The 22,796-nt window shown below is 40.7% G+C and overlaps 1 protein-coding gene across 2 annotated transcripts; it reads left to right on the top strand.

Annotated features, from left to right (window-relative positions):
* Positions 1 to 1,108: 1,108 nt before the first annotated feature.
* wdr35 (WD repeat domain 35) lies at positions 1,109 to 18,559 on the top strand. Of its 2 annotated transcripts, XM_030771880.1 has the most exons (28): positions 1,109 to 1,132; positions 1,503 to 1,620; positions 1,871 to 1,942; positions 2,071 to 2,163; positions 2,387 to 2,515; positions 2,719 to 2,852; positions 3,173 to 3,338; positions 3,721 to 3,866; positions 4,136 to 4,261; positions 4,809 to 4,994; positions 5,382 to 5,414; positions 5,687 to 5,747; positions 6,305 to 6,449; positions 6,922 to 6,991; positions 7,163 to 7,216; positions 7,357 to 7,466; positions 9,788 to 10,013; positions 10,650 to 10,730; positions 11,141 to 11,277; positions 13,515 to 13,718; positions 13,870 to 14,016; positions 14,272 to 14,404; positions 14,567 to 14,677; positions 15,191 to 15,355; positions 15,493 to 15,633; positions 16,330 to 16,486; positions 17,806 to 18,046; positions 18,409 to 18,559. In XM_030771880.1, the coding sequence occupies exons 1-28, from the start codon at positions 1,109 to 1,111 to the stop codon at positions 18,557 to 18,559; spliced, it is 3,561 nt and encodes a 1,186-aa protein (XP_030627740.1). The 2 variants fall into 2 exon arrangements, with proteins under 2 accessions (XP_030627740.1, XP_030627741.1); XM_030771881.1 differs by lacking the exon at positions 5,382 to 5,414.
* Positions 18,560 to 22,796: the final 4,237 nt, after the last annotated feature.

Genomic DNA, 22,796 nt, shown 5'->3' with positions numbered 1-22,796 from the left:
ACTGAGTGGAAGGGAAACAACTTCATCTAGAAGCACAGGCTTGGAATTGGAAGTTAGTTTTCATTGTGAATAAGTGCCATATTATACTTTAGGTCTCATAGAAGAATAACCATGGTGATTAAAGCATTTTATGTGGTGCTCAGTCAACTGTCACTTTTTATTTTTGTAAAAATAAGATACAAACATAAAATATGTAACTTCATGAAGGTGTATATTTGCTGTAGGAAATAAATGTTTCAAATACTATGTTAAGTGCATGTGTATATCTTTTATGTTGTCTAATACTGAAGTTGACTGTGGCATCCCACAGACAGTTCCTAAAAGGATGCTAGGTTACACAATATAATTATATAATACAAGTTTGGTTTATGTTATGCCTCACTTCAAAGTTGCTTTGGGTACAAGCGTCTGCTAAATGAATAAACATAAATGTATATCTAATAGTGTATATTGTTGTCTATACTTGGGTAATTGTATCCAATTTGACATGTTAACAAATACTTTATATTTTCATATTGCACGAAATCAGCAGTGATTGTTAGACACTGAATTTCCCATAAAGTAACACATAAACATGCAAAAAACCCGTACATTCATTCACTTTGCATAGACAAACATGTCCAAATACTCCATTTTGGTAATTTTCAGATTTTTAAAATATTTTGAAACTAATTACACACAGCTACCAGAGCTCCAGTGAAAAAGCATATTTCGAAAGCTTTTGTTTCTATCACACAAAGATAATTACTTAGCACAACATACAGTAACCCAAACAGTTCTGAAGAATCAGCCCTTCAAATATTTTCTGTGGCTTGTAGCTACACCGCAAAAAGACTACAACTACCACCATGCCACACAAGTTATTTCCGGTCTGTGGTTACCTGGAAACCGAGCAAACCACTTCGCAAAGACTATTTTATTCGTGCACAATGTTTTGTTCTTTGAGACGACAGTTTCGCGTCCAAATGATTTCATACAACTTTACTTTATATGAGAGAGCAAATAAAAACTGATCTTGTTTTATCGCCAAAGAACCGCCTTTAGATCATTTTAGCTTGCTTGGCTACCGTTAGACTAGCAAAACTAGCCGTCGTACTTATCTGGAAGGATGTTTATCTATCTTAGTAAGAAGGTAAGGTCTCTGTGTGACATGTAGGTACTGTACATGTAAAACGTCTGGAATAAGTGAGTAGAAGTATATACGGAAGCTTGCTGGTTGGAGTTATCAATGCATGCACGACGTTCTGAATAACAGTCGACCTAGCCCTATAGTGTTTGCAAAGCATCAGGTTACTCAACCGCTATTTACAAATTTACATCGCATTCACAAAGAGCCCGTTTTTGTAAACAGGGGAACGACACTTAATGCATTTTTTGCTTGTCGCTATTTTAACTTGCAGACGTGACGCTCTTACCTGATTTCTCTCCTGTGGTTAGTATATGATGTAGTAGCTAAATCACTGAAATTACTTTCAAAACGTATGAGATGTTTGTATCCTCAGATTGCCATTCCCAACAACATACGTTTGAAGTGTGTGTCTTGGAACAAAGACCAGGGCTTCATAGCCTGCGGTGGGGATGATGGCCTTCTCAAAGTGCTGAAGCTGGAGACCCAGACAGGTGACAACTATAAGTGCAACCCTCACCACCTCTCCAGTACACACGGGCCTCAGGCCTTCCCTGGCAGTCACACATTTAGTATGTTTTCTCAGAGGCATTCTATACTGCATCTGCAAGTGGTGAAAATAATGCAATGTCCAAAATCAAAGGTCGTTTGCACATATACTCGTGAAATGCAGCTAAAACTGTTATTGCCACAGCCAGCTTCCAAATCTAAAGTTCATATTTTTAATGCTTTTTTTTTTTTCAGATGATGCAAAACTCAAAGGCCTCGCAGCACCCAGCAACTTATCTATGAATCAGACACTTGAAGGACACAGTGGTAAGTCGGAGAGTGGATACTTAGAGACATATATCTACCTTATACCTGGGTGATGCATTACTAAATGAATGCCTTTTGCTTTGCTGAACTGTGCTGACTCTTGCTTTGTCTTGCTTGATTCTGTGAAGGTGCAGTACAAGTTGTGACATGGAATGAACAGTACCAGAAGCTGACAACCAGTGACCAGAATGGCCTTATCATTGTCTGGATGCTCTACAAGGGTATTAGACATGTAGTACAAAAATGATAAAAAGCTAATTTTAATAGAAAAGCAAAAAAGTTCTAACTCTATATCAGAGGAAATTCTGAGTTAAATTAGTTGTATTTTTTTTTTGCAAGTCTTTCTGACACCGTTTTTCCTCAGTGCTTAAAAGTGCTATATTACTCCAGTGATGATCGTAATCATCTACAGATGAGATTTGTTTTGTGTTTGATGTAAAACAGGCTCCTGGTATGAGGAGATGATCAATAACAGGAATAAATCAGTGGTGAGAAGCATGAGCTGGAACGCTGATGGCCAGAAGATTTGTATTGTGTACGAAGATGGGGCAGTAATTGTTGGCTCAGTGGATGGTGAGTATGCAAAGTAATAAGTCTAGATCCGCCTTTGAGCAGCAAATGATTTTTATTGGTGTAAATAGAGTGTGCTTTTCTCAACTGATTGCTTACCCAACTGTTATCTGTCATATTATCATGGAAGCCTCCTTAGCAAGTCAAACCCAGGTTATTTGCTGATTATCATTCACATAGCTTAATACATATGCATTATCTCTTAGGTAATAGAATATGGGGGAAAGAGCTGAAGGGGATCCAGTTGGCTCATGTGGCCTGGTCACCTGACAGCAAGATCCTGCTCTTTGGCATGGCCAATGGAGAGATCCACATCTATGACAACCAGGGGAATTTCATTGTAAGTTCTCAGGGCATTATCAACACAGCCCTAAAGCATTCTCCTCTTCTTTTCTTATGCTGACTAATTCTTTCGCCTTTGTTTGGTATCCGTTCATATAGTCTTGCCAACAAGAAAAGATAGTCAATGGGACAGCTGTGAGTTATGTGTCAGCTCATACAAACTTAGTCTCGTGTTCTGTTGGAACTATCAGCGCTCTTAAAAGTGGAATCTCCCTCTGACCAGGACAGTTTAGGCTCTTCAGAGAAAAACAGTCCCATATGTGCATGAATACGTCTCTCTGATGACTCATTGTATCATTTATGGATGTCCTCTCGCAGATGAAGATGACTCTGAGCTGTCTGATGAATGTTACTGGGGCCATCAGCATCGCGGGCATACACTGGTACCCGGGCACAGAGGGTTACATCGAGCCTGACTGTCCCTGCCTGGCCATCTGCTTTGACAATGGCAGGTGTCAGGTCATGCGCTATGAGAATGATGAAAGTAAGTACAGGACTCATTGCTCCATGGTTCAGTTTCTCTGTTTGAAATAGTTCTTGTTCAACAGAAGACCAACAGAAGTTGTTATTACAGAATGTATAAAGATTTTAAAAGATATGTTTTATTGTACGTTTTTGATAGCCTCAGTGAATGTTGCATTTATCATGGGCTTCATTGAATAACTTTTGGTTGTCGTCTTGTTTTTTGAGAAGTTGGTACCCTTATAAGTTGGTACCCTATGACCATCACAGATAAAAGTTAAAAGAATATCAGTGACTTCAGATTCAATGTGAGTGAAATGGGTGTATTAAAAGCATGAATGAGAGAAACAGACAGACACTCATCTTCTCACTTTTGTGTGTGTGTCGTACTGTGTTTGCTTTAGACCCAGTGTTGATTGACACGCAGATGAACGTGGCCAGTATCCAGTGGAACCACTGCGGGAGTGTGTTGGCTGTGGCCGGCTCACAGAGAGCTGTGTCACTGGACAAAGAGGTCAATGTGGTGCATTTTTACACTCCTTTTGGAGAGGTAAGAGGATAGAGAAGTAGACACACACACACACACACACAAACACACACACACTCATACAGTATTACACATTAAATCCAAACCCATATCACTCTTTGTCTCTGAATTTGTCAGTTGCAAGATCATTACTTTGAACCCCACTGATGATTTAGAACAGTGGTAGATTGATGTTGTCTGATACAGCAGAACTATTATTATTTCTTTCAATTTTCTGAGGTGTTTTGTAGGATTTGACATTTATGATTCATTCCTTTCCCTCCCCTGGTCAGCATTTGCGCACTCTGAAAGTTCCTGGTAAGCAGATGACAGCAGTGTCCTGGGAAGGTGGAGGACTACGGATAGGCCTGGCTGTCGACTCTTTCATTTACTTTGCAAACATTAGGCCAGATTACAAGGTAATTTTCAGAAACACCTTTAGAGAAAAGAGCAGTCCTGTGGATCAGATTCACCCGTAAAAAATATTAAACAGTTAAATTTGTGGTAAATAGGATTGATGAGGGCGATGCGGTGGACACTGATTTTTAGGAAATAAAAAAAACGAAAATGGAAAAGGTGGCTTAGATGTGGCTCAGGACAGTCGTCTGAGGTTTTTAGTGTAGAACCAGGCACTTCTTACAGTCACTCAGAAGGCTGTGAAACTGTTCATTTTAGTTGTGTTCTGGAGTGTCATTTTTTGGGCACAGGAACAACTTCTATACTTTCATATAATTTGTAACATGAAACATTTTGGCAGAAAAAAATATATACTCCAGAGTATGGTTCCTTAACTTTGGAACCATATACACACTGCTTAGAATTCCAACTTTTAAGCAGTTATGGTGTCATCTCAGTCTAGAGATAATTCAGCGGCTAGAATTTTCCATTAGAGTTTGATTCTAATACTATCTAACACAATGTTCTAATGTGGGTACTGCTGTTTTTAATTGCTTGCTCTCTCTCTAGTGGGGTTACTGTTCCAATACTGTTGTGTATGCATACACACGACCCGACCGTTTGGAGTACAGTGTGGTGTTTTGGGGTACAAAGAACAATGAGAAGTTTGTGAAGTACGTCAAGAGCCTCATGTCCATCACAACCTGTGGGGACTTTTGTATCTTGGCAACGAAAGCTGATGATTCCCATCCACCGGTACAATCTTTATGCAATCCCAATCTCTGTAGGCAAAAAGCGGCATACTGCCTTTAGAAACCTATGTCAGGTCAAAGTTTTATTTCAGGAGTAGATTTACACTAAAATGAATTCAGATGAGAGGCATGTGTATACAAGTCAGAAATATTGCTATATGTAGCTGTGGTTTAATTGGGAGGGATTTGTTTCACCGTGGAAGCGTTACATGTCGCAGTAAATGATAGACAGAATCTTAAAATGGATTTTAATTCAAAAAGTGAAATAAATTGACAAATAGATTGGCAGCTGTGCTGTGCATAGTCGACTGAGAATTATTTTCACTTCTATCTGTGTCCTCACTAATCTGTCTTGTTGTCCTACTCATGTTTATATGCAAATTCTCCACAGGAGGAATCAGAGCAAGAGGCAGGAACTGCCACGGTAATATACCCCTTTAAAAATGAGTGACAGGAATATAGAATGTTACTTCACACACACACACACACACACACACACACACACACACACACACACACACACACACACACATTTGTTCCATTGTCATGAAATATGCTGTTGGCAATCTGTCAGTAGTGTGACATTATGAGATTAGAGCGTATAACCGCATTGTTGAGAGTGCTTTGTAGTCACGTCCTGCTGATTACTGACAGATTGTTTAACAACTAAGTTAATGAGGGACTATTTTTTTGCAGTATGTGCTGGTGCTGTGTAACTCCATTGGGACTCCATTGGATTCTAAATACATAGACATTGGTGAGTAAAAGAACAGGAGCAAAGAAGACCACATCTTCCGCAGTATTAACAGAAAAATAAACACTTTCAATGGGAGCATGCTCTTTTGTTGATCAAAGACCTGTTGCCTTGTTGGAGCAGTAAGCCCAACAATGAAACGACTATGTAATGGCTATGGGAAGCAATATAGTAGAAAGGGAATTTTCACTACTTCATAAGCCCTCTGCAAAATTCCTTCCCTGTATGGTAGTCCAGATTTGTGGTGCAGACGAAAAGTTTACCCATGACCACACTGGACACGGTTCAGTCCCCAAGCACATGGGACCACTGAAGACCTAAACACTGTGGCGAGTCAGATGTTTATGACGCAGGATAGAAGAACTCTCTGTGTGTGTGTGTGTGTGCGTGTGTGTGTGTGCGTGCGCATTTGTGACAAATATTTCCGGTGTATTTCAGATAAGCGTACTGTAGGATAAAAGGGGAATTATGTCTGATGTGCCATGTTTCTCTTTGGTAACTGACTCCGTGACACTGCTTGTTCAAGTAACAACCACCCCACTGCTATTTCAACTCCACAGATCCTCTCTTTGTAACCATGACGAAGACACACGTAATAGCTGCGTCAAAGGAGGCCTTCTACATATGGCAGTACCGTGTCGCCAAGAAACTCACTGCCCTAGAGATCAACCAGGTGGCTAAGACAAGAAAGGAGGGTCGCGAGAGGTGAGGGGCAAGATGTCACATTTCTGCATTGTCTTTTATCTATGGCAACATTTTGGCTCCCTGTAATAAAGTAAAAATCTTCCCTGATTGTGCCATGAAAAGTCCTTCAATTTAAAAAGTTTTCCTCAAGAGTCTACATGATACTATTTTAGAAGCAGGTGTGTGTTGATACTGAAGTGTTGTATCTGGCCATACTCCTTGCTGTTGGGTTTTTTTTTTTTTTTTTTGGTAGCTTATGCACGGGCTTCTCGGTCTGTCTCTCGATTCGGTGTCAGGGTGTTTTCGCTGGCTGCAGTGGTATGAAAAGTTCCATTCGGATTGTGTGCATATCGTCCTGGAGTCAGAATCACCCACACAGATCTCAGAAAAAACCTAGTGTTCTGCCAGTGGATCCTTCAATACACAGAGGAAAAGTACAGTACCCTTCTCTCTCTTACTCTCTCTCTCTCACTCGTACTGTTCTCCCCTGCAGGGTCTATCACATTGACGACAGCCCGAGTGGAACTACAGATGGCACGCTGGATTTCTCCAAAGCCTTCACAGTGAGTGCATTTGTCAAATACACAAGAAGAGATCCGTGAAAGGAACGTATGAAACCCTCTGCTGTGGACATGATGCTCTGCCAAGTTAGGCCAATGGCTCAGTGTCACGGTATTGAGAGATATTGCCATCACTCTGAATATAACAACTACATTTGTCTCCATTTATTTAAGGCGACAAGGGACCCCATTTGCTGCGTTACAGCGACAGACAAGACGTTAATAGTGGTATGTTAAGTGGATTAATGTTGTGGCTCATTTCTGAAATCCTTGAGTAAATAGTACCTCCCTATATAGCTGCTCTTTCTTTCATACATTCTGTGTGTGTGTGTGCGTGTGTGTGTTCTGTTTGCTCTCTGTACTGGTAGGGCCGGGAATCTGGTGTCATTCAGAGATACAGCCTGCCTAATGTGGGTTTGCTACAGAAATACACACTGAACTGCAGGGCCTATCAACTTTCTCTCAACTGCAACTCAAGGTTTGTGGACGAGTCTCATTGCCTCAGTTGGATGATGCCAGTATGTGTCTAAAGAAATGGCCTCAGATGAATCATGGCTAGATCTTACACTTGTGTACCCAGAAATACCTGAAAGAATTAAGAGTGTAGTGCCATTTTTGTGATCTCTGAACTGTTGCATTTCTCTTAGTCATCATTTTACTCAAAGTCTGAATGATTTTACATATGTTTTTCTTTACCACTTGGAGCCACATGGAACCTGAGCTAGATATGAAAGGTGAAACATCTAGTCCGGCATCCATTTTTTTTGTTTTTTAAAGCCCATAAAGCTTCTGAGATTTATGCCAATTAGAGTTATCATTTCGTTTCTTACAAAGCAATAATCTAATTGATCTGTAAAAAGAACTCAACATTTTTCGTCTCATTTCAGAATAATTCTGTATTTTAAAGAATGGATGGCAACTATAGTGCTAATAGCCCCATCATTATGTCATCATTATGGATTCATAAGTGTTTTCTGATCGTCTTCCCCAGCAGTCTCAGTAATCTTCCACAACAGTCTCAATAATATTCTACAACAGTCTCAGTAATCTTCTACAACAGTCTCAGTAATCTTCTACAATAGTCTCAGTAATCTTCTACAATAGTCTCAGTAATCTTCTACAATAGTCTCAATAATCTTCCCCAACAGTCTCAGGAATCGTCTACAATAGTCTCAGTAATCTTCTACAATAGTCTCAGTAATCTTCTACAATAGTCTCAATAATCTTCTACAATAGTCTCAATAATCTTCCCCAACAGTCTCAGTAATCTTCCCCAACAGTCTCAATAATCTTCCCCAATAGTCTTAATAATCTTCTACAACAGTCTCAGTAATCTTCTACAACAGATTCAGTAATCTTCCCCAACAGTCTCAATAATCTTCTACAATAGTCTCAGTAATCTTCTACAACAGTCTCAGTAATCTTCTACAACAGTCTCAGTAATCTTCCCCAACAGTCTCAGTAATCTTCCACAATAGTCTCAATAATCTTCTACAACAGTCTCAATAATCTTCCCCAACAGTCTCAGTAATCTTCCACAACAGTCTCAGTAATCTTCCCCAACAGTCTCAGTAATCTTCCCCAACAGTCTCAATAATCTTCCCCAATAGTCTTAATAATCTTCTACAACAGTCTCAGTAATCTTCTACAACAGATTCAGTAATCTTCCACAACAGTCTCAGTAATCTTCCCCAACAGTCTCAGTAATCTTCCCCAACAGTCTCAGTAATCTTCCACAATAGTCTCAGTAATCTTCCACAATAGTCTCAGTAATCTTCCACAACAGTCTCAGTAATCTTCCACAACAGTCTCAGTAATCTTCCACAATAGTCTCAGTAATCTTCTACAACAGTCTCAGTAATCTTCCCCAACAGTCTCAGTAATCTTCCACAATAGTCTCAGTAATCTTCTACAATAGTCTCAGTAATCTTCCCCAACAGTCTCAATAATCTTCTACAATAGTCTCAGTAATCTTTTACAACAGTCTCAGTAATCTTCCACAATAGTCTCAATAATCTTCTACAACAGTCTCAGTAATCTTCTACAACAGTCTTAGTAATCTTCCCCAACAGTCTCAATAATCTTCCCCAACAGTCTCAGTAATCTTCCACAATAGTCTCAATAATCTTCTACAACAGTCTCAGTAATCTTCTACAATAGTCTCAATAATCTTCTTCAACAGTCTCAGTAATCTTCTACAATAGTCTCAGTAATCTTCCCCAACAGTCTCAGTAATCTTCTACAATAGTCTCAGTAATCTTCCACAATAGTCTCAGTAATCTTCCACAACAGTCTCAATAATATTCTACAATAGTCTCAGTAATCTTCCCCAGCAGTCTCAGTAATCTTCCCCAGCAGTCTCAATAATCTTCCACAATAGTCTCAGTAATCTTCTACAATAGTCTCAGTAATCTTCCCCAACAGTCTCAATAATATTCTACAATAGTCACAGTAATCTTCCACAATAGTCTTGTTGGTTGCAAAATGACACATTTAAAACAATTAGTTACCATAATGTAGACTTGAGCCTTGTTTAGGTGAATACCAAAATGATTCTAAATATGGGTTTGGGTTTTGAGCAGGACCACCATAGGAAAGAAAATTCCATGTTTGGTTCTGAGAACCTCTTAAGAAAAAAAAGTGGAACTAAAACAATAATCTTACTTTTCCTCGTTCGGTGTGGTTCCAGGTGACATTAGCAATAAAGGTATTAGTTTGATCCAAGGAAGTTTGTGAGTTGAGCTTGTGAATACTCAGTAAACCTGGTGCACTAATGTTTGCCCGATCCTGTTTGCTCAGTCGTCTGGCTATAATTGACATAACGGGCATGCTGACATTTTTGGACCTGGACACACGAGGTTCCTTGGCTGACGGTGCTGGGGGAGAGCAGGGTGGTGCTACAGGTGACCCATCCAAATTTGAGCGCAAGGATGTGTGGGACATGAAGTGGGCCAATGATAACCCAGACTTGTTTGCCATGATGGAGAAAACCAGAATGTACGTCTTCAGGAACCTAGATCCCGAGGTGAGCCCAGCAGGAGGGCTGCAGCAGCTGCAAGAGGAAGTGAGAGAAGGAAAGATGGAAAGGGGTTGAGACTAAATAGCAGAGAGGGCTCATGGGGCATTTCGAAGTGGGGAGTATGAGCTAAGGAAGGAGAGAGAGAGAGAGAGGGAAAGACAGTGGAAGGAAGAGGTGGGGAGAGAGAATAACAGAGAGAGGGTTTGAACGAGTAAGAGGGAGAGACAGTAGGAAAGGGGAAGGCGTGGATGATTGGTTTTGGTAGCTGGTTTATTTTCTTAAACCTATGTCATTTATGCTTCGTCGTTTAGGAATTACTCTTGACTGCTTTTTGAAAATAAGGCTTTGGAAGTGTGTTCATGCATAGGTTGAAGTGAACCATGACTGGTCATGCTGAACAAAGACCCATGGTTAACTAGCAGAAAAAATACATTCCCCATAGAGTGTCTGTACATTATGGACATAGTGCAAAGTACAGTGACTGTTTATTGAAAGTGTCCTTCTTTCTGTCATTAGTTTGTTTTACAAGCCCTAGAAGAAAAATGCCATTAATCTTTTGGATTTAGAGTTAGTATATGTGTGTGAGTACATGTGTGTATGTGAGCATATGAAAATCACGTTTTTTCCCCCTTTCAAATGTAGGAGCCAATTCAGACATCTGGATATATATGTAACTTTGAGGACCTTGAGATCAAATCTGTCCTTCTGGATGAAATTATGAAGGTATGTAAGAATGTGGTTTTGTACACTGATTATGGTTTATCTGTTGGTTTATGTGTTACAGGTTTGAAAGGGGTAATCTATATTCAGTCTTCTGTGAAATTCATAACAATAGGTCACTCACACCTATCGTGAGTGATATTGCAGGTGTTGACATTTTATAAAATTCCCATTTCTCTATGGATTTTTTTTAAGAAAGCCTCCCTAAACAATCTCATATAATCAATTAATTATACTATAAACCACAGAAAGAGAAAAAGTAAAAACACATACAATTTTATTATTGATGCTAATTAACTTGTGATCAAACAAGGTTATTTGGAAGAGTTGCTTGAATCAGTTTATTGTGTAATCTTAGTCATTTAAGTAGAACTTACTGGAAACCTTTTCATGTGATTCTGTGGCCTTGGCAGGATCCGGAACGGCCAAACAAAGATTACCTCATCAACTTTGAGATCCGCTCCCTGAGAGATAGCCGAGCGTTGATTGAGAAAGTGGGGATAGATGATGCCTCCCAGTTTATTGAAGACAACCCTCACCCTAGACTCTGGTAAAATTCAGACACAAAACCTCTTTTATGCGCAAACAGTGTAAGAGACGCTGTCTTTCAATGAGAAAGTGTTTGTTTATTTAGGTCAGTTAATACAAAATTGTTGGTCGGTCTGCATAGGAAGGTTTGCAGATAGATCATTAAGAAAATATGAAGTTACTTGACTTATCACATAATGCTGATTTTACATGTACTTTTAAAAGGACGCACATACAGGTACTCATACAGGTAGAGGTAATATACAGTTAATAAACTGTGGTGCCTTGTATGTTTGGTATACAGTATGTGTGTGGACCATTACACTGTGCTTATATGAGTATCTGTAACTGAATTCCTGTGCACACTTCCATTAATTATGGCCTCAGACCCAGTTTTAGCATGAATGGCTAGACGTGAGGAGGCTGTTCCACTGAGAGCTTTCCCACACAGTGACTGTCCACTGACTGGCCACCCACACTGGCCTGAGCTCTGTGGAAGAGTGGTACGATGTGTGTGCCTCAGTCAGCAATGACGTGAGAAGGTGGGAAGTTGGTGGGCATTACAGATTCATGTCTTGAATAATTGTGTGGGTTTCCCTAGAGGAAAAATGAGAAGACAGCCCGCCAATGCCACATTGGTCCTAACAGAGATGTACACACACAGATGAAATGGGCAAAATTGTTTGCTGACGACAAACAACGTTATTTGTGTGTGGAATGTTCAGGAAAATTCGATGTTTGATTTCAGGCGTGGCTGAATTTAACGGTTTTCACACTGGTCACTCATTTCCTAGTATTACTGCTGAAAAATTTGTCCCCATGAACAAGATTTATGAAAAACGATACCTCTTTTTTTCTAAATGAAAAAAAAAAGATTTTGAATCTCTCTATCTGACGCGGTGCCTAAAGTGTGCGGACCAACTTGAGCGGCCCTGTGAGATTTATGAGCGTGTTTTTGGAAGGGCCGGTCTGATTGATACTGACTCACCGAGGACCTGGGCCCCATGTGTCAGTTCTCACAGCGCATCTTGGAATTTTGGAGCATCTGAAAAAAGGAAAAAAAAAAAAAAAAGCCCTTCTGTTTGCTTGGATCTTGAAACAGAAGTTGACCTGTTACAGTAAGAAAATCAGTTAAATGACGGCCATTTGAATGTTATCGGTTGATTTGAATGGCATGAAGAGCCCACAGTTTTTTTTTTTTTAACGTGTGCGTTCCATATCCAACATTCTCCATAAACAACGTGTTTGAAGCCAAAAGAAATTCAGTCCCAAAACGCAGTGTTCAGTTACATGCAGCCAGTACTGCTGGATGAATTTGCTCCCTTTCCCTTACTTCTCTGACACTTTTTCCCAAAATGAGCCATGTAGTGAGCACATAATATGAATCATGGAAAACCCTCTTGTGAGTGGTCAACAGACTCACCATGACCTAGCTCAAACAGGTGTGTTTGTGCAGTGTTGTTGCAGAAACCTGCATACTGTGGTGTGTCCAGCAGAAGGGTTGTCTTCCCTTCAGTCTAAGTCGTCCCGCTGATCGATGTCTCCCCCCCTACACTGAAGTGAGACAGGAGGAATGTGTATTGAGTATTGAGAGCTGAAAAAAAATGTGAGTCCCGGTCACGCATTAACAAGGGGCCTAGAGCAGAAGTCAAGAAGCCAGAGCAGATTCCTTCCCTGTTTCCCAGATTTGTCCGGAGTTCATTCCTCACGGAGCAGACTGTGCCTGGGCTCGGCCCAGAGGTCTCACCCCCAGGCACGGCCGGTGTGTGTAGTCTAGGGGTCATTCTCAGCGGCCTGTGAAAACATGAAACACTCTTTGCTTGTCCTAGGACCTTTAAATTGACTTTTCTCTCCTTTAGCGAGAGCTCTTGCTGCAGCTCCTTTTACAGCTTCTAGTTTTCTTGTGGGAAGAAAAATGTGATTAGAGGCTATGGCGGTCAGTGAAAAATATAGTCTTGAAGCACAACATCTGTCTGAAAATGAGTCCAGCGCACGTTTCCCAGCTTCAAGCTATAAACTCCCAATTTCTCTTGAAAACTCACAGTTCATTCTCTTCAGTGACTATAAAAACATCATAAAAATGGAAGACACCCTACATACCACAGAATGACCTAGACAGTGATTTTGATTCCAACATTATATAGTAATTTGGCTGTCATGGCTGATGTTACATAGGTTTTTTTTTATTTTTTTTTTTATGTTGGATGAAACTCTCTTAATAATGGCCGTGCTTTACCCTCCTCACTGTTCACCATATAGGCGTTTGCTGGCAGAAGCAGCCCTTGAGAAGCTAGACCTGAAGACAGCCGAACAGGCTTTCGTGCGCTGTAAAGATTACCAGGGCATTGAGTTTGTCAAACGTCTGGGTAACTTGCAGAGCGAGGCCATGAAGCAGGCCGAGGTGGCAGCCTACTTCGGCAGGTTTGAGGAGGCCGAGAGGATGTACCTGGACATGGACCGCAGGTGAGTGGGACTCTGGTCTCATCGCAAATGAAATAAAATTTTGATCGGAGAACTTTTTGAATATGCTTTATGGGTAATACAAACATTAGAGGTGTTGCTCATATGCTTATTCTCTCTCTCTCTCTCTCTCTCTCTCTCTCACCTTTCACAGGAACCTTGCCATCAGTCTGAGGATAAAGCTGGGTGACTGGTTCAGGGTGCTGCACCTGCTGAAGACGGGCTCTGGGGACTCAGACGATGCTCTGCTGGAACAGGCCTACAATGCCATTGGAGACTACTTCGCCGACAGACAGAAGTGGTCGGCCTCTTTCGCTTCCTTCACGATAGGATTCTAAGACTAGTGCTGAGTCTGTAAATTTGTATTTAAATATGTGTGTGTTTTTGATGGAATGACCTAAGTGGTTTTTAAGGTGGTACTGTAGATTAATATACATAGTACTTAAGCAGTAGGCACAGTTACTGATAACTCACTTAACTCCAGCACAAAGGGAGTAATAGTAAAAAATGACGGTGATAATAAGTACTGAGGGTGGTTGTCTGTGTGGGTCTGCAGGGTGAACGCGGTGCAGTACTACCTACAGGGCCGTAACCAGGAGAGACTGGCTGAATGCTACTATATGCTAGAGGACTACGATGGACTGGAGAGGCTGGCAAACACTCTCCCAGACAACCATAAACTTCTACCTGTGAGGGAGAAACTCCCATCTTCACTGCTCTGAAATTTTCATCATGCATACAATAAATACATATATATACACATATATATATATTTTACAATTTATTTTACAATGTGACTGTGTGAATATTACACATGCAAACCCTTGCTTGTATTTGCTTTTGTGTTGTAGGACATTGGTCAGATGTTTGTGACTGTGGGCATGTGTGATCAGGCAGTGAGTGCCTATTTGAAGTGTAACCAACCCAAGACAGCAGTGGATGCCTGTGTGCACCTGAACCAGGTATGACTTCTTCAGGGCCTGACGAGTGTCACTTAGGATCCTATTCTCCTGCTCCATTATAGTATTATCAAACTTTCAAATGTTATTGTTATTTAACTACATTGCAGTTAAAACGTAGCACTTGAGTTCATATGTGATGTTCATAGTTATCGGACACACTTAAAATGGTTAAACACATGTAATTCACACAAATGTGTGCCCATCGGAACCTTCACTGAGGTTGCAAAAAAAAATAAAAATGCTCTTATTACCCCTTAAGGAAAATGGGTCCCCGGTTTGCACATGGGGTGATTGTCACAAACAGATGTGCAGATCTAGGTTGATAACATGGCTCTGCGTTTGTCATTATCCATGACTCATGATTAGATGAGTGTGATCAGCCCTACATCACGTAAAAACAACAGATGGTCGTCGCATGCGGAGCGTAAGCCGCTGTCATTCTGACAGGTTAAAAGCGGAGCTGATTTGACGTGTGATTTGTGGTTATTTGATGGTATATCATTTGCTTCCCAGTGGAACAAAGCGGTGGAGCTGGCTAAAAATCACAATATGAAAGAGATCGGACCCCTCCTGTCCAAATACGCCTCTCACCTCTTAGAGAAGAACAAGACCTTGGAGGCTGTGGAACTCTACAGGAAGGCGCACCATTTCCTGGATGCAGCTAAACTCATGTTTAAGGTAGTTTGAGCGTGTGTCGGCGGCGAGTGAACTGGAGTATGTTAACGGACTGACGTGTTGACCGTGCCTTTAAACAGACCTAAACACCTGTAACCGCACATCTCATCCCCATTGTCTCCTCCTCTCTGTGTTGTCAGATCGCAGATGAGGAGGCTAAAAAGAGAACCAGGCCCCTGAGGGTGAAGAAGCTCTATGTTCTGGCCGCTCTCTTGATGGAAAACTACCACACGCAGAAGAAGACCTCTCAGCAGAGCAAAGTCAAAGGCAAAAAATCAGAGGTGATTACCTGACCTGGAGAAGAGAACATGCTCTGAGCCAGCCGGTGGTGCTCAGCCAACCCGTATTTGTTTCCACATGTTTCTTATCACCGAATGCATTTTTTACAGGACCCTTTGAGTTTGCGTTGCTGTTATTTTGCGTCGTAACTATTATAATAATTGTGAAGATCAGACTGAATTCATCTCTGATGGTCTGTGGTCTTACCGCTCATGTGTTTGCTGAAGCCTTTTATGTTTCAGCTCTGCATGTGAACTTAACCAGCTGTCCCAGTAAGTGGGAGATTTCTCTTGAATGGCGTGTGTGTGCCAACAGGAAGCTTGTTATTTGGTCTTTAAATAGCTTCCAGGTTATTAGAGATAATGGCTGCAATTTTAGGGGCAGAGACATAGCAGGAAATGACGACACATTGATGCCTTTCTTAATCATGTCATTTAATCTGTCCCTCCTTTCAAGTAGCTGTTAAAAGATGTGTTAAAAGATGAGACCTCGTAGTATACGAGTGATTTCTCTGTTTGTATATGAATGGTTTCTCCGTTCAAGCCGGTTAAGGAGCATTTCAAAAATCTTACGTGTGAGCTTTGTTCTCCTTGAGTATAAACACCTCAGCTCTGTGAATTTATTTTGAAAACTTGTTCAGTGTTCTGTAATCCAGTCCATGTGTTGTGATGTGTGTGTGTGTGTGTGTGTGTGTCCAGGCTACATCAGCGCTGGCAGAGCTTCTGGAGGAGGACGCCACCTCGTTAGATAACCGTATCATAGATAATGCTTGGCGTGGAGCTGAGGCCTACCATTTCTTCCTTCTGGCTCAGAGGCAGCTCTATGACGGCAACGTGGACGCTGCCATGAAGACAGGTAACAGAGCAGATGCACAAAACACATTTCAAGTAACATCCACCATATTTTCATCACCTCAGAAATGAGTTCTTATCTTGAGGATGTTCAGTGTGTGGAAGGTTTTCCCTGAGGTTGTACATGCAGAGCTCAGAATTCTAACGCTCAAATCACTCGCTTGTAATAACGAGGATTTTCTCGTTTTCTGCTGGTGCCTATACCTCTGGAAAGTGACCTGTATTTAAATCCTTAAAATAGGCTTGATACATTATGTCAGCTTGGATCTGCATTGGACGGGAAGGTGTACGTTAAACATTCTGCTAACTGGCCAACTCATGTTTAGCTCTTTCTCTCTTCCTCTCTTTCCAAAGGAGTGACGAGGTGTTCTCTGTGTGTTCAGTGGAAAAGTCTATAAATCACTGCAGAGCCCATGTCTGAGCGTGTTCTTCTCTGTGTGTATTTGTGTTCTGTGTCTGACCACTGTCTGTGCACACAAGGTATTCAATCACCTAGCAGAGTTTTTTTTTTTTTTCTTTAAAAAAAACAAACAAACTTCAGGTCACATTTGAAATTGGTTCTTCTTCAGACAGGACAAGAGGGCAGACTTAGACAAATAAACACATGTAGACTGCCTAGAGAGAAGGCAGTGTGTTTGTCTGACGCAGTGCCTGCGTTGGTGCACTGCTTGGCCTGGTGGCCTCTGGTATGGATGAATTCATTCACGTAGCAGCCATTGGTGGTTATGTCATTCTTTGACGCGTGGTATATGCCCCTCTCCCTTGACCTCTTTCTAATTTACAAATAATGTGAAGACCACACCGTAACTGAGTTGAGCTGTTTTCCCTCTTGCCACCTGTATGAGCATCATGATGGTTTTGAAGCGTATAGTTATGTTTCATAGATGTTTATCCGTATTTTGCATCATGTTTAGCCTCCCACTTGTTCGCTCCAGTGGTGTCGATGCTAAAAAATACACTTAAACAAGGATGAATTCATTATACCACTGTTAGGACAGTATGAATAAAAGTGAAATGTTACCAAACGGTCCGGCACTGCTCAAATAAGTAAACACAATGTTCAGTTTCCTTTCTGAAGGCACATTGACTGTTTAGTTTTCTACAGCTGTTGACAGAAGCTGTTAGAAAATATGACACATTCTTTACAGAGTTCACACCATGCCCTTGGAAAAAGACAAGTCGGAATTGCCTACCAACACTTCCTTTAGGGCTGTTAAAAATCTCATTTGTGGCGAAAAATGTATTTTTCACTAAGATCAGTGCACTTTTCTCTCTCTTTCTCTCCTCCCTCTTTCCTTGCTCTCTCGTTCTTCTGTAACACAGCCCTGCACCTGCGAGACTACGAGGACATCATCCCAGCGGTGGAGATATACTCTCTGTTAGCCATCTGCTCCTCGGCCAACCAGGCCTTTGGTACCTGCTCACGGGCCTTTATCAAGCTGGAATCCCTGGACAGCCTGAGCGCTGAGCAGAGACAGCTGTACGAGGACCTGGCCCTGGAAATCTTTACCAAACACAGCCCAAAAGACACCCGCAAGTCCCAGCTGGACAGCGTCACTGATGGGTGAGAGATACCACCAGAATTTCTCTGCAACTGTGGCCGTACACTTCAGAAGCTACCTGTCTTGAATGAGACTATTGGCAGTCTCGTTCTGAATTTTCCTGTAACACACTTGAAAAAAACAAAAATGGATCCCGTAACCAATGCATAAATGTCTTAACCAATCATTGCCGGTGTCCTCAGTATTGCAAACTATGTATATATTATATATGTACTACAAGGCAACTAAAAGAAGGGGGGTTGTCAGATTTGAACACCTTATATTGGCATTGTTGGTCGTTCTGTCCCCATAGATAAGGTTTAGCACTGAGTCATAAAATCATAACCATTCTCTCCATCTTTCTTGATCTCTCTCTCTCTCTCAGTTTGGAGGGGAAACAGCCAACCTGCATTGTAACAGGTCGAACCATCTCTGAGTACCAGTCCTGGATCTGCAGCGTCTGTAAACACAGCGCCCTCGAACAGGAAATCTGTAACCACAACTTCTGCCCACTCTGCCACAGCTCTCTGGGATGAGGACAACCAGGCATCAGACACAAACGGCCCTTTTCTCTCACTCTCTCTCTCTCTCTCTCTCTCTCTCTCTCTCTCTCCCTCTCTCTCTCTCTCTCTCTCTCTCCCTCTCTCTCTCTCTCTCTCTTTCTCACACACACACTCTCAGTGTCACCCATTTTGGGTAAGAAGTAGTGTTTGTCTGGTACTTTTTCTTGTTCATAATTTTTTTCTGTGATCCTTATGCTCCATTTAAATGTCATTGGATTAAATTTCTTCACACCGTCACATTTAGTGACCAGCCCTAACTTTTTATATGCAGCAAAAGATTTATGATGTTTTTAGATTTGTTAGATAAAACCTCTTATTTCTGTCAGATATATAAATATTATGAAACGAACAAACATTGGCACAGGACCATTTTATATTGGACTGAAATATCTAAAAACTGATTCTATGTAAATTATTTTATATGTGAAAAAGAAGGTTAATAAACTGTACACTGGTTGAAATGTTGTGTTCACTGTTTGAGGAAGAGGAAGTTTTGATTCATGTGAGCATCTGAATTTTCAAACAGTATAAATTACTGAAGCATAATAAATTGTACAAAAAGGATAGATCACAGCCAGCTGTTTTTACATGGACAAGTATGTGTATTGTATTCTATATGATACTGCCTTCTACAGTCGGAAGTCAGTATTACATATAAATCAGAAGTACAAGGTACCATCATTAAGGATGTCAGCCGCCAAAATCACAATGTATAGAATTAGCCTTTAGCTTACATTTGCATAACGTGGCAGGTAACTGAGTAACATACTTTTGCACAGTGCATGGGTATGACTTGTACGCTTGTGGGCTCTTCGTAAACTGAGGCTCCATAAAACGTCATGATATGAACCACACCCTCTGGTCTGCATGTGTCCAGAAAAAAAAAGCTGTTCAGTAATGCCAAAACATTTGCGTAAAAGCCTTGTAAAATTAATTAAGCAACTTAAAACTCCCATTAATCAGCACTCCTGTGTCCAAGCAGGCATTTCTCTGAAAAGCAATGGAAATGGTGGCAACGTGGCATCGGTATTCAATAAGGGATGCCTCCCAGTCATTTCCCTCTAGATGAATGAAATAAACTGAGTCTGTTTCAAATACCTGGTAATTATAACAAGAGCTAATAGGCCCTTGTGATAACTGTACTCAGTCTTCTGGACCTGGAATGGCATTATCATGCACATCTATACTTAGACAGGACTCACCCAAGACAAGCCCTGAGCCCAGTCCTACTGTGTTTCACAAGCACTGAAAGTAACTTTAAGTAACTCACTGAATCCTTGTGAAGCAGAATACAATCAGGTTTTTTTTTCTCCCTTTATACCTTATGTAATAATTCTTTTCCTGCAGCCCCAAACGTTTTAAGTGGAGTCAGAGTTAGAGATTCATGAACAGATAAATACATATCAGATGTCTGTCTCATGACACAGTTTAGATTGAAGGACTGAAGGACACAATACACACACTATCAACACTGGGCATAACAACACTAGAGGAAACAAAACCCAGTGCTTAAACTAATATAGATATATGAAGGACATGGGAGGCAAACAGTAAAATGAAAAAGTAAAGAGAAGAAAAAGTAAAAAGAGAAGTAAAAAAAAAGAAAAAAAAGAATTAATACAGAACATTTTCAGTGTGAAAATAAAGCCTGAATTTTAATGTGCCTGTCCATAAGAAACTTGTTAATTTTATTGAGATGGCTGACCTTTCAAAATTACCAAACTGATGTTAGCTTGGTCACCAGATAGACTGCACCTGGTCTGTCTTACCTTCTTGACGCATTGGACAGCACCTAGGTACATTGCTCTTATACTAACTGCACGTGACGACGGTTACTTGATTGGCACAGCTCCGCCTCCTCTTTAGAGGGCAAAAAGTCCAAGGCTGTCTTGCTTTCTCCTTGTATGTTAAAGAAAATGAAGTACGGAAAAGAATAAACTGAAAAATAACTGGAAGAATAAAAAACCCCCCAAACAAACAAACAAACAAGCAAGTACGCAAGCAAGCCAACAAACAAAAACAAAAGCACATATTTGTTTTCATACTTTATTAATGTATTCAGCATTTATTTATTTATTTTTGACTGCTTGTTTATTTATTTACTCACTCTAGATCTTCTATATTAAGAGACTCGGCATGACATGGGTGAATTGAGTGAGTTTTTCCCCTCGTACATCCCCGGAGCGAGAGCCCGAGTAGGCTATGTCGCTACTGAACTAGAAGGGACTGGTTAAAGCGAAAAGGCCTCCAATACATAGGACACGGTCTACGCAGCTGATCGTCAGTGTGCCCCTAGATGGCAGCATGCGACAAACTTTTTTAGACTGACCAACCGTTTTATGGGTGAAATGGACAATCACAAAATAGTTGTAGGTGCTGTAACCAGCTAGTTTGAAATCTCCGTAGGACAGCATTATGTTGCTGCAAACACTTAACAGTAACACCATATAAATAAGTAAGACATGTTTGAATGAAGTCGTTGGCTTCTCAATGAACTGTTGAACCAACATATACACATGCTCTAGAAATGTAATAAGCCGATGACCAACTGAAGAAATTTCTGGAAAAGAAACGAGAGCTTTATGTTTTTCTTTTCTTTTTTAATGTATTGTTTTCACGACCCTTGTGGTAGCAAAATGAAAATACCGCCAACAATAACAAATAGTAAAATTTTGTGCCTTTGAGGAAAGTTACTGAAAATGCCTTATGAAAGACCTAAGATGTTGGATAAGTTAAAACCAAATACGAATAAAGCAAATATACGAACAAACGAAATACAAAATTGAACAAAGAACACAATCTAGGGATGGTAGGCGAGCTGCTAGATATTTCAGAGATGGTGAATACATCTTACTACGTATGTGTGTTTGTGTAAATGTCCGTGAGCATGTAATGAGTGTGATTTGCTTATGCAAGTACCTGCATATTTTATAAGTGCGATGGAAGGGCTGATTAGTTGACTGCTTAGTGCAGAATGCGGACACTTTAATAATACTAACATACCTACCCTATAAAGGTGAGCTCCTATACTTGAAAACTGAAAAGCGACAGTGAGAGGAATGGTAAAAGGAGGACATAAATTATCTTGAAATGAGGTGAGTGTGTCTGAAAGGTGAGAATATGTTCAAAAGATTTACTAAAAATATATTAAATCTTTTAAAGATGTTAAATGTGGTGTCATTAACAGACATGGGATCTGATGCCTCAGACTTACCACTGCACACTGGTCTTTCAGTTATAATACAGAAACTGAGTCAAGGTGCTGAAATTTCTCAAGGCTGATGAGTCAAGGTGCTGAAATTTCTGATGATGCCAAGGGATTTAGTTACTCTTTTGTAGACTAGTTGTATATGATTTGTGCATCTCACTTTTTTCATCAGTTAAGTCTGTAAGGGGTGTCAAAAGGATTTCACACACAAAAAGAAAGAACACGTGGTTGTCCTCAAAGGGAATTAAATATTTGGTATGCCACTGTAGTTCAATTTGTTTAGCTGCATCACTCATTTTCAAATACTTACATTCATGTAAAAAAAAGAATGTGATGTTATTCGGTTGCAGAACCGGATCTCTCAGGTCAATTAGGCAACGCAGTACTATTTTCTGATTAAAACATTATTCTTTTGTCTCGAGCTAGTCCACATTTTTACACAAGTCCCTCTCGTGGGAAGTGAACAAGTCCTTGGTTCTGTCTTTCACGGTATCCTGCGTCCTCGGTGCAAATAAGTAGTCAGGCACCAATGCGAAACGAGAAAGATGCATGGGAAGCGGGAAAGCCAACTGCGCGCACACATAAGAAAACCGCTGCGCGCAAGCCAATGGACAAGGGCCAATGACGCAAAGACGCACGCCTGCCGTGGACATCCTAATACAGTTGCACTTTGAAGCTCTCAAAGAAACCCGACTGAGGCAGAATGCTGCACGGGACGGACGCGGCGAGCTCGAATGGACCGGTGTCATATCGTGTCAGCTCAAAGAAGTCGCTGGAGAGGGGAGCTGTCAGCGCCGAAACTTTTCTCTGTGGAGTGACGGGATCAGAATCAGAAACAAAGGTAAGTTTGAGAATCTGACATTTTTGTGTAGTTTATACTGGTCGCAGAATAATCAGTTTACTGTGTGGCGACACACAAATTCATGACAACCGCCTTTTAGAAAGACTAAATTAAGAGACTTTTGGATGTCTCTCGTATTCACCAATAGTTTTCAAAAATAT

The sequence above is a fragment of the Chanos chanos genome, chromosome 4 (assembly GCF_902362185.1).
Source record: "Chanos chanos chromosome 4, fChaCha1.1, whole genome shotgun sequence".
Taxonomy (NCBI): domain Eukaryota; kingdom Metazoa; phylum Chordata; class Actinopteri; order Gonorynchiformes; family Chanidae; genus Chanos; species Chanos chanos.
The sequence above is the reverse complement of the archived record's forward strand: the minus strand, read 5'-3'. Positions and strand labels throughout refer to the sequence as shown.

Excerpts from the sequence above, each read along its gene's own strand:
- wdr35 (XM_030771880.1), top strand. The coding sequence starts at position 1,109 with ATGTTTATCTATCTTAGTAAGAAG. Across the intron at positions 1,621-1,870 it reads GAAGCTGGAGACCCAGACAG|ATGATGCAAAACTCAAAGGC; the intron begins GTGACAACTATA and ends TTTTTTTTTCAG. Across the intron at positions 11,278-13,514 it reads AACCCTCACCCTAGACTCTG|GCGTTTGCTGGCAGAAGCAG; the intron begins GTAAAATTCAGA and ends TTCACCATATAG.